A 12,198-nucleotide genomic window follows, 5' to 3' on the forward strand; every position below is an offset into this window, starting at 1 on the left:
TCAATGCTGACTGGCAACTCCTGCTCACCCTCTTCTCAGAACTGCTTTACCATTCCTTTGGATTCAGCAGCTGAGTGGAGAACAGGAGCCTGCAGCATGGGCAACAGCTTGTTCTCCATATTGTACTGCCCTGCCTTGCATATGACAGCTTAGATGCAACATCCATGGTTAACCTCAACCAATGAAGGTCCTCCTTATCACAAATAATAATTGTTTCAGATCCATGATAATAAATAACCTCATACAATCAATAAAATGGATGTAATGGTCTCTAATTAAATGGGGCTGATAATTTCTGTTTATTTTACATCCTTATTTCTACCACCAGTTCAGAAACAGTCCTGCAATTTGTAAGACGTCCCTGAATTCCCAGGCTGATTTGGCTAAAAGCACTGGATGAAGGACCAGGAACAGACCAAAGTTTCCCATCTGTTTATCTTAAGAACACATCCTCTGTTTTCCTATTAAGATACGGGGATTTATCTGTAACTCTATTTCCAGGGTGATTATAATCCTATACATGGTGGGAAATGGTCAGTGAATAACCTGAGGCTATATCTGGAGAGCACACAAGGGAAAGATGTAACTGATAAACTCTTTGACGATATTCACTGGATTGTTGTTCACTCGCTGAAAGCTGTGGCAGTAAGTACATCTTGCAAAGATTTCTTTTGAAGGGACAAATGATTTCTTATGACTTGATTTTGTTTGAAGCTCTGCATTTTTCATTTTGCCATGTTTTGGGGCTTTTTTGACAAAAAAAATTGGTAAATATATTAAGTTATTCTTGGGGTAAAGTGAAAGTCATTGAGTTCCTTTTTGTAAGTGTATCTGTTTTTGCTCATGAATAGCATAATGTAGCATAGATCAGGCATCTTATTTTTAAACCCCTTATTAAAACCAAGAAATATGAGCTCCCAGATGTAACACACGAGCAGGTGATGGAACCACTTGAAACTGCCTTGGCATCTTTATATCCTCAGTCTCATTGTCTGAACTTGACATCAATGCTAACAATAAACCTTTTTGTTAGGATTTATTCAAAATTAGGAAATAAGTTTCTAGACCATTGGATCTTCAAAATTTAAATGAGCCAAGCAAGCAAATATGATTAATTTTTTCAGTGCAAAAAGATCTGAATATTGAAGGTAGGTGCGCAATAAGCACTCACCGATCATTCACATTCAGCATCCCTGAAATGTTTCACTTTTTGAACTCCAGCATGCAAACAGGGCTCAAATCCTGCAAGCTTTCTTTCTTCCTCGCTCCCAGTCTGGTGGATTAGATATTATCAGCTCGTGCTGTAATTTCATTCACTTGTAATCAAGGCTATTGGCATTCATTAGCTTACTATGATTGCATGGACAATGTAGTCATGATGAAAAGTTATCGGAGAGATGATTTGTTCCTGATGTTTGACCATCCTTCCCTTTAATAGCCTAGCCTGATGATGTGGTGCCATGACTCCACTCACCAAATCACACATTGTCTGACCTGTTTTAGCATTTTTTCCACCTTTGACCATCTCGTCATGTTCAATTTGATGCTGTAAATTTTGGCCACAAAATATTTTCAGTGCTTTCCTCCCTTAGCCTCTGAAATGAGCCAATTCTAATTCTTGTGATTTCTTTTCTCCACCTCAATTCATCAAGCCCAGTCCTAATTTCAGTAATCAACCTTCTTCCTTTAACTCCATTAATATAAACCTCATCTTACTTTCCCACATCCCTTCCCAAGCTCCATCTTGTGTACAAGACCCATGTCCTGTTCCTTATTCTACTGGAATAAAAAAAAAACTGAAGCTTAAAATCTAAAACAAAATTCTAGGGATATTCAGCAAACCAAGAGAAAGAAACAATTGATGCTTTGGATCAATGATACTTCATCAGAACTGGAAAAGTGGGGAAAAAAAGCAAACTTTAAGCAGAAAGGGCAAGGGTGAGAGAACCAAGAGAATATGTTTGTCAGGCTGCAGACCAAAGTTGTCAAGTTAATAAGGTAAAATTAAATTCTAAAACAGGCAGTTAGATATAGAAAAGGAACACATTGACACTGAAATACATATACAGCTAAAAGAAGACTGGTTTCCTGAAATTGTTGAATTATACATAAAGTCCTGAGGACACCAGACAGAAAATAAGGTGCTGTTCTAGAATTTCTGTTGGGCATTGTTGAAGTAATGCAAATGGTCAGAAATAATTCAGAGCAGGAGAGGAAGAGTTGAGGGAAGAGACTACAATTGCTCTGAAACTAGCACTATTCCACATATCCTACAAAGAATTAGCATAGGTTGGGCCCAGGTGAATTTTCACAGTCTGTATTTTTCACATGGAGAAAACAATTGAGGTTGAAGGAGGTATAAGAATAGATGTGCAAGATGGTGCTAATGACCAATACTTGATGCACTTCTTCAGAACAGCGATTGCTGCAGTCTGCAGAATGTAATTTCCCTTTTAAGGATACACTTTTGAGCCAACTAACTAAAAAAGATCTCATGAGTGAATCTGCAGATGCTGGAAATAAATAAAAACACAAAATGCTGGCAGAACTGGGATGGTCAAGAGAGGATAAGAAGTGGGGGGAGGGTTGAAGTAGAGAGCTGGGAAGTGATAGGCTGAAGGGAAATGGGCTGGGGGAAGGTGGAGAATTATGGGAAATAAAAGAGAAAGAAAGGTAGGGCTGGGTGGAGATTATAATGGGGGGGGAAGAGAAAGAGAACTGGACTAAAATTATAGATAGGGATGGGTTAGGGGGGGGGGACAGGGGTATCAATGTATCCATCAACCTGCGTGTGGCCTCATCTTGACGGTAGAGGAGGCCATGGACAGACATGTCAGAGTGGGAGTGGTCTGTGGAATTGAAGTGTGTGGCCACAGGGAGATCCTGCCACTGCTGGAGGACTGAGCGCCGGTGTTCGGCGAAACGGTCTCCCAGTCTGCGGCGGGTCTCCCCAATGTATAAATGGCCACATCGGGAGCACCAGTATATCACCCCAGTTGACTCGCATACGGTATATCACCCCAGTTGACTCGCATACAGTATATCACCCCAGTTGACTCGCATACGGTATATCACCCCAGTTGACTCGCATACAGTATATCACCCCAGTTGACTCGCATACGGTATATCACCCCAGTTGATTCGCAACAGTATATCACCCCAGTTGACTCGCATACGGTATATCACCCCAGTTGACTCGCAACAGTATATCACCCCAGTTGACTGACATTTTTGCAAACTTATGGGTGCTTTAGCAAACTAGATGCTCATGAATGCAGGTACAGCCAAGACAGCCATTGCCGGTGGTGGACGGTGCATATCGACCTGACTGCAGAAAATGAACCCGTGCTCAGCTCCACTACTCCGTTTCAATTAAAGTGTTGAGCAAGATTAAAATCATCAATAGATGCTGGAAATCCGAGCAGCACACACAACATGTTGGAGCAATTCAGCAGGCCAGTTGAGGGTTCAGCCAAAATGTGAACTGTACTTTTTTCCATGGATGCTGCCTTGTTTGCGGGGTTCCTCCAGCATTTTGTGTGTTGCAGTGGATGAGGTGAATATGGATTCCTGTAAGGCATTTGACAAGGTTCTCATAGTATGTTCATTTAGAAAGTCAGGAGACCTGGAATGCAGAGCAAGTAGGCTGCATGGATTCAGTATTGGCTTATGCACAGAAGGCAAAAGGTGGTAGTAGATGGAGCATATTCTGCTTAGAGGTCAGTGGTGTTCCTCAGGGATCTGTTCTGGGATTCCAGCTCTTTGTGAATTTTATTGATAATTTGGATGAGGATGTTTGAAGGGTGGGTTAGGAAGTTTGCAGATGACAAGAGTTGGTAGTGTTTGAAGGGCTGTTGTAGGTTGCAATGGGACATGGATAGGATGTAGAGTTGGGCTGAGAAGTGACAGATGGAGTTCATCTGGAAAATGTTAAGTGACATATTTCTGAAGGTAAAAATTGAAGTAGAGGAAAAGGGTAATGGCAGGATTCCTCGCAGTATGGAGGAACAGAGGGATCTTGGTGTCCATGTCCATAGATCCCTTAAAGCTGTCATAGGGTGTCATAAGTTGATAAGATGGTTAAGAAGGCATATGGTGTATGTTGAAGCTCTATAAAACTCCAGTTAGACCACACTTGGAATATTGTGTAGGAAAGGTTTGGAAGCTTTAGAGAAGGGGCTCCCAACCTGGGGTCCACAGACCCCTCAGTTAATGGGAGTCCATGGCATAAGAAAGGTTGGGAGCTTCTGCTTTGGAGGGGAAAGCATGTCTTATGAGAAGAAATTGAGTGAGCCAAGGCTGCTCAGTTGACTTAACAAGTGTAAAAGATTCTCAGAGGCATAGATAAAATAGACATCTTTCTCCCCAAAGCATTAATGGCTAATGAGAGTGCATAATTTAAAGGTGGTTGGAGGAAAAGTATAAGGAGAAGATAGCAGAATTAGTATTTTTTTTAAAAAACAACAATAACTGCATGGAACCTACTGCCAAGGGTGGTGGTAGACAGATACATTAGGTACGTTTAGGAGACTCTTGTATAGGCAGATGGATGAAATAAATAGAGGACTGTGCAAAAGAAACATCAGACTGATCTTGGAGTAGGTTAAGAGTTCAGCATGATGTCATGGGCCAAAGGGCCTGTATTGTACTGTGTTCTATAATACTACAAATGACACCCACCATACCCACACCTTTATTACTGCTATCGTAAGAGGATCAGCCAACAGGCCCCAATTTCTTCTAGTGGCATTATCCAAAACTTTGTTTTCCATGTTTACATGACAATTTCCAATCACCTTGCCCAGAGATAAATCTTTCTTCAATAATAACAATTGTATTGCTCTTTGTTAGATCTGATATAGCCTGTTGTCACCATCTTCAGATGCCTTATAGCTGTCTGATGCCATTACAGTATACTGTATACAGTGGTGTGCTGTACTAAATCTTTGTAATATTCTGCTTTTCAATTGAGCCTATTACTATGTCATCCCACAGCCTCTTTCATCTGCTTATGGCTTCACAAGAAATATTAGGTAACTAAAACTTCACGAGAACATCTGAGGATGAAGAGTAAATGCAGAAATACAATAATTTAAGCCACAATACAACTTCAATAATGAATATACACCAAAACATTTTAGCAATTACCTTGTATCTTAACCTTGTCTGTCATAAAATTGCATTTTTGATATATAAAAAAAAAACTGATAAATGTTGACAATCTTCACAGCCTGTAATGATTAATGATCGGCACTGCTTTGAATGCTATGGTTATGACATCATCATCGATGACAAACTGAAACCTTGGCTCATTGAGGTAATAGCCACATTTCCAATTGAAAGGTTTTGTTAATAATTAAATTGCTGTTTGCACTGAAAACTTGTGTTTTTATATATTGGTCTAAATTGTAGGTGAATGCTTCACCTTCACTCTCTTCTACTACTGCCAATGACCGCATTCTGAAGTACAACCTCATCAATGACACCTTGAACATTGTTGTACCAAATGGTGAAATGCCGGACTGCAAGTGGAGCAGATGCCCACCAAAGGAAACACTTGGATACTATGAGCTCTTGTAAGTTTAACCTGCAATAGTTTTCTGTTTTTAAAAATTTTTCTTTGCTGTTCCTTCCACCTTTGTTGATGTTAACACTTGTAATTTATATCCAGTTAATATAGTCAGGTCTTAATTCTTGTTCTCGTCATCAATCTACAATGATTATAATTGGAATATTCATTTCTGGATGACAATATTAACTTTGTGCATAAGAGTACCTGTTAAGCAAGTGGTATTTTGCACTTTAACAAATTATCAAGTACTTTTAAAGTGGTTTGGGAGGCTCAAGTACTTTTGTCGAGAAATTATTGGAGGTGGGGGATAGACTTCAATCCTGCCATTCAGTGAGGACTCCAGATGTAGCAGAAATGTCACCTGCATTTCTGACACAGTAAAATGTATTTACCATTCATGATGTTGCCAGCAAATGCAGAATGAATGATTAAGGAATTATCTCCAGCTATTCTGTAAACAACACAAACTGTCACTGCTTCTTCAAAATTTCTATCCCATTCTGACAGTTGACTTTGCTTTTGTCCACTGTCCTAAAGCAGCTCAGGTTTGAAACACAAAATCCAAGCATCCCAACCTCCAGACTCGATGCAGATCAACAATCTCAGACGGGGCATTCACAGAATGTCAATTTCAGCATCTACTGTACAGCATTTTTTTGTGATTAAATTGCCGGTTGGAAGTAAATGTTCCATTTGGTTCAAATTATGTACTTAAGTTAACATGCAATGGATACTGTCCAGACTGTTGAGAAGTCAATGCTATTAGTTTAAGCAACAATGTCCAAAACACAGTAGCTCAGCTTTATGCTGGACAACAGAACCTGATTTTTTAAAATTATAACTTTGGGCAATGTTTCAAAATAATTACTCATTTTGGCCCTCTTCTTCCTATAGATATGATGAAGAGTTGGCACAAAATGAAGGCATGGAATATGAAGGAAAACCACGGTTGGGACTTCCTTTGAATAAAGGCAATCGACAGAAAGATACCAGGAAGCCCTTTTCAACTTGGAAATAAACTAAACTGATGCACAAATATTCAAAACAATGCTCTTATTTATCCTCACATTCATGTCATACAATGCCTTTCCAGTTACAGTATTAATGTCATAAAAAGACAACGCATCCTTCCTGAATACCAGACCATCTGCCCACTCAAATCTCGTGTAAAAGACTATGCAAACATCAAATTATTTGTAAACATGCAGTATCATTAGCTTAGTGTTTTTGTTTTTAAAATGGCAACATAAGTGAGCAGGTGGTATATGATGGTGCAAACTGTCATCAGTAATTACATAAGCAAACTTTGCAAAACTGTCAAATCTGACATGAAATAAATATTCAGTTTGCATGTGACATGACCAATTAGCCAGTCTTTTTTGAGGCTGGTATACTGACCCTTTCAAAGGTTTGGGTTGTTGTTCCTACCATAGTACCTTTTGTAATGAAAACTAGAGGACTCAAGTTATCTTATTTGTAACTACTACTGGGGTTGGAGACTGAGGAATTTATTCAAATTCTACAAAACCATTGCTGGTATTTTATAAGTTTTAAAAGATTTCTTGGTAGCAACACTAATGGCTTTGGTCTTTTACCCATGACTACTGTTTTGAAACCTACTGGGATATCATGAAGATGTCCAGAATTGTGCTTTGAATTTGCAGTGTTTATTTATTTGCAACCATAATGTACCTCATTAAATACCATGCCTGGTAATGTTTTGTATTCCTTATACAAGTAAGACGGTTATTAAACTGTGGTCAATTGTTTACATTGCAAATAGTTACTGAATTGCAAAGTTGTTTCTCTTATTTACCTACTATACATTGTTTGAAAGGAAATTACACACAATCGAGTATCACCGCCCCTTTCAGTTGGCATCACTTGGTCATATTCTCAGTCTGCACCCATCAGCCATTGTTCACTCCACCCCCTCACTTTCACAATTTAAAAACATATTTTGATTTCCAAATTTTCTTTGTTTAGATGGAAGATAATCAACCACAAGTAGTTTCCATTGTAAGGCCATGACTTGCTGAGCAGTTATAGTGGAAGTTGAGTACCCCTTATCCAGAAAGCTTGGAGTGTTTCAGATTTTGGACAATATTGAGATAGCTTGGGGTCGCCATAATTTCTGACTGAATTTGTGTGCTACCAGTAAAGTCTTTGTCTTAAACTTGTTTTTACTTAGTAAAAAGTTTTACATACCATTTATATAATGTATGCAGGTTAACAAAAGCAGCACAGCAGCTGCGGGAGGATACCTGAATCAGTGTTGAACAATAAGCAGTGGCAGACTTTCAGTCTCCACCTATGATGCAGTGTTTTGATTAAGGTTACAGTACACTATTTGTATTTTACTTACTTTTAAGTTTTATGTTAAGTATAAAAACAATCAGCATTGTAGACTTAAAAACACAAAATGCTGGCAGAACTCAGCAGGCCGGACAGCATCTATGGGAGGAGGTAGTGACGATGTTTCGGGACGAAACCCTTCATCAGGAGTGAAGTAACATGGGATGGTGGAGAGAGGATAAGAAGTGGGGGGAGGGATGAAGTAGAGAGCTGGGAGGTGATAGGCTGGAGGGAAAGTGGAGATTATGGGAAATAAAAGAGAAAGAAAGGTAGGGCTGGGGGGAAGAGAGAGAAAGAGAACCAGACTAAAATAATAGATAGGGATGGGGGTAAGGGGAGGGGGCAGGGGTATCAACAGAGGTCAGTGAGTTGGATGTTCATGCCGGCAGGTAGGCGGGAGATAAGGTATTGCTCCATTGACCTGCGTGTGGCCACAGGGAGATCCCGCCACTGCTGGAGGACCGAGCGGCGGGTCTCCCCAATGTATAAATGGCCACAGCGGGAGCACCGGATACAGTATATCACCCCAGATGACTCGCAGGTGAAGTGGTGCCTCACCTGAAAGGACTGTCTGGGGCCTGGGATGGTGGTGAGAGAAGAAGTGTGGGGGCAGGTGTAGCACTTCTTCCATTTGCAGGGATGTGCCCGGAGGGAGGTCGGTGGGGAGGGATGGGGGGGATGAATGGACAAGGGAGTCGCGTAGGGAGCAATCCCTGTGGAAAGCCGAGAGTGGGGGGGGAGGGCAAGACGTGTCTGGTGATGGGATCCTGTAGGAGGTGGCGGAAGTTACGGAGGATTATACGTTGGATCTGTAGGCTGGTAGGGTGATAGGTGAAACTGGGAGGTGCAGACTGGGAGACCGTTTCGCCGAACAGTCCTCCAGCAGTGGCGGGATCTCCCTGTGGCCACACACTTCAATTCCACAGACCACTGTCTGTCCATGGCCTCCTCTACCATCAAGATGAGGCCACACGCAGGTTGATGGAGCAATACCTTATCTCCCACCTAGGTAGCCTCCTACCTGCCAGCATGAACATCCAACTCACAGACCTCCATTGATACCCCTGCCCCCCCTACCCCCATCCCTATCTATAATTTTAGTCTGGTTCTCTTTCTCTCTTCCCCCCCCCACTATAATCTCCCCCCAGCCCTAACGTTTTCTTTTATTTCCCATAATTCTCCACCTTCCCCCAGCCCATCACTTCCCAGCTCTCTACTTCATCCCTCCCCCCACTTCTTATCCCCTCTCCACCATCCCATGTTACTTCATTCCTGATGAAGGGTTTTGGCCCGAAACGTCGTCACTACCTCCTCCCATAGATGCTGTCTGGCCTGCTGAGTTTTGCCAGCATTTTGTGTTTTTATTCATTTCCAGCATCTGCAGATTCACTCGTGAGCATTGTAGACTTGTTGTTAGATTTTCATCAGCAATGACCTTCACAAACTCAGAACAGCAGAAGCTTTGAACAAGATTATGCTTTAAGGAGATGTTAGTCATCTGCTAAGAACTTTGATAGCTGATCCGCAGATCCTCAGCACCCGACCAGGTGTGTTGTCCAGCCCCGTAGCTTTGCTTGGGTTTACCATGGCTCAGATCCTCCTCACCTCAGCTGCGGCCAGAGGGTGCCTGTTCCTCAGAGAAGAGGACGCTGTCTTCGATGTCACATGCATCAAATCGTGCATAGAGCGCATTCAGCTCATTAGGAAAGGAGGCACCACTATCGTTGCTGTGCAGGTTGGACTTGCAAGCTGTTATGCTTAACAAAAATTTAATGCCTTTAACATTTCATATATCAACTTGCTGAATATTCACAACTACCTTCAATTGTCAGTTCATCATGATAGATCATGATCAGCATACTATTAAGCAAAATACATACTCCAATACTGACAGATCCATTCTTTCAACATAATAAAGATCTCCAATTTTAACCTTAAGCAGTGTTTTTCTATTTTAATTAACTTCTGTTCATTATGCATGTGAAGTCACTCTTCAAAACTATGTATAGACCTAAGCATTGTCTGGGGAAACTTCCTAACACCTTGTGTAATTCTCCATTGGTGACATTATGCTCTGCTCAAAAAATTTAAAATTTCTGAGATTATCAGATTTTGGATATGGGATAACCTGCATCTGCAACCTTTGTTAAATTCCTTTGGATCCTTGTTACACCATTACTGATTCCAAGCACTTCCCCAGACATTTGTGTTTCCTCAAAAGGGCCAACTATCAATAACCATGCAAATCCAAACCAGTCATCTTCCATGAGTTTTGATTGGGATAGAGGGAAAACTTATGAACTTTTGTTCAATTAGGAACCACTACTTTGCAAAGGATGTTGGCTATAAACGTACCAAGTCAATCAAAGTTGGTGTTAAGTCTGCTGCTGGTATCCCTTTGCCGTGCAAGTAGAGATTATTCTTAAACATTGTGTGGCCAACCAGATATTCTTTTTGCATTACACAAATGATCAAAGACTCAAATTCTCCTTATAGTAATTCGGGTTATTTGTACTCACTGTCAGCGACATAACTCTAACAAATACTTCATGTTCTCCTTTTCAACATCTCCTTACCCAGCTACTTGTCCGTGTAGCTGACCCAACATTGATAACTAATCATGACTTCAGGTTTTTTTTCCCCATAGATGTTGCCTGGCCTGTTGAGTACCTCCAACATTTTGTGTGTGTTCCAATGTTAAGTTTGTTTTCTCAACATATTTATTTACATGCAGGGCTTCTAGAAGTCTGCCAATGTATGTTAATTATGCTCAAGAAATAGAAATTAAACATTGGAAACTAAACATAAGATGTTAGATTGGTCTGTTGTTCTAATAGTGCAAGAACATACAGAATTTCCTCAGATTTATCCCTGCTGCACAAGAATTAGGTAGCTTATGTTGGAGGATGGTGGAAGATGTCAAGAGTGAGAATGTAATGAAGACTGCAGATATCTGGGGGCAGGACATTTGCAGTGGTTGCAAAGATAAATCACTAACAGATAAATTAAAAACTCCCAAAAATAAAGACACTGACAACAGCCCCAGTAAGGCCAGAAGCCACCTAACACCAAACTTATTGATTACACAAACATATTGTTAAAATGTAAGACAGCAATGAGGCTGAGATAAATGGGCTGGTTATGTAGTGTCAGAACAGCCTTGGAGTTAATGGTAGCAAGGCCAAGGAATTGATTATGGATTTCAGCAAGGAAAAGTTGGAAGAACAAGCACACCATTCCTCATTGAGTCAGCAGTGGATAAAGGGTGAGCAGCTATGAATTCCCCGGTATCTGATATCTCGAATTATCTATCATGGGCCCAGCACATTGATGCAAATGTGTAGGAAGCAGGATAGGGGTGGTACTTTTCTTAGATTTGCTATGTCACTAGGCATATCAAATTTCTGCAGATGTAGGGTGAAGAACATTCTGACTAGCTGCATCACAGCCTTGTATTATCAATGCACAAGATCGCAAGAGGCTGCAGAGGATTATTGATTCAGCCAAGTCCAATATACATACAACCCTCATCAGCAGAGTACACCTTCAAGGGCTGGGGCCTCAAGAAGGCAGCATGTTATGAAGGACTTTCATCTTGTATTCTCATCAGTACCATTACAAAGTACAGGAACCTGAAGAGCTCCATACATTTCAGAAACAGCTTCTTCCATGAGATTTCAGAAGTCATCCAAGTCAGAAATAATAAATCTGATTCTGAATCTTCAGTTCAGGCGCAGTAAATATTGACATAAGTGACTAGTCAAGCTTGAAACAGCCAAGAGCCTCCAACTATTTCAGCTCAGTTTCTGCCAATCTGAGGCAGCATTTTAATAGTGCAAAATGTCTGGCATTGCGGATGCTGTTTGTTTGAAATAAAAAATGCTGGAAACAGCAAGTCATGCAGTATCTGTGAAAACACGAGTGTTTATGTTTCTTAATCAATGAACCCTCATCAGAATGGGAGGAAGAAGTTAGCATCAATTTGCAGAGAAGATAGACAAGACAAAGGCAGTCTCGTAAAGAGGACAGGGTTACCCAAGAGATAAACTCTAAATGAGGGCAGTTAGGGGTGAAAGAATTTGGTCTTTTGTTCATAAAAGCCAATGAAAAAGGACAGTTCGAGAGAACACAAATGACTGTGCGTGTGTATAATAGAACATTATTATCATTGCTCAAGACGACGAGATTGCAGTATCACAAAACTCAAGGCTCCAGGACCTTCCTAATAGGTCAATCATTGTTCCAGTATAACATTCTGTAACCTTGCAGTT

General features: G+C 40.7%; 1 protein-coding gene across 4 annotated transcripts in view; it reads left to right on the plus strand.

Annotated features, from left to right (window-relative positions):
* LOC140717094 (polyglutamylase complex subunit TTLL1-like) overlaps positions 1 to 7,363 on the plus strand; it is a 29,707-nt gene extending 22,344 nt beyond the window's left edge. For 3 of the 4 annotated variants that reach the window (XM_073030292.1, XM_073030293.1, XM_073030295.1), the window contains 4 exons: positions 502 to 645; positions 5,231 to 5,317; positions 5,413 to 5,576; positions 6,467 to 7,363. In XM_073030292.1, the coding sequence (XP_072886393.1) occupies positions 502 to 645; positions 5,231 to 5,317; positions 5,413 to 5,576; positions 6,467 to 6,590 (519 nt within the window). In that variant the 3' untranslated portion in view covers positions 6,591 to 7,363. Of the gene's footprint in view, positions 1 to 501; positions 646 to 5,230; positions 5,318 to 5,412; positions 5,581 to 6,466 lie in introns of those variants that run through there. The other variant, XM_073030294.1, reaches the window with a different exon arrangement.
* The last annotated feature ends 4,835 nt before the right edge of the window (positions 7,364 to 12,198 follow it).

This window comes from Hemitrygon akajei, chromosome 27, assembly GCF_048418815.1.
Source record: "Hemitrygon akajei chromosome 27, sHemAka1.3, whole genome shotgun sequence".
Classification (NCBI taxonomy): Eukaryota; Metazoa; Chordata; class Chondrichthyes; order Myliobatiformes; family Dasyatidae; genus Hemitrygon; species Hemitrygon akajei.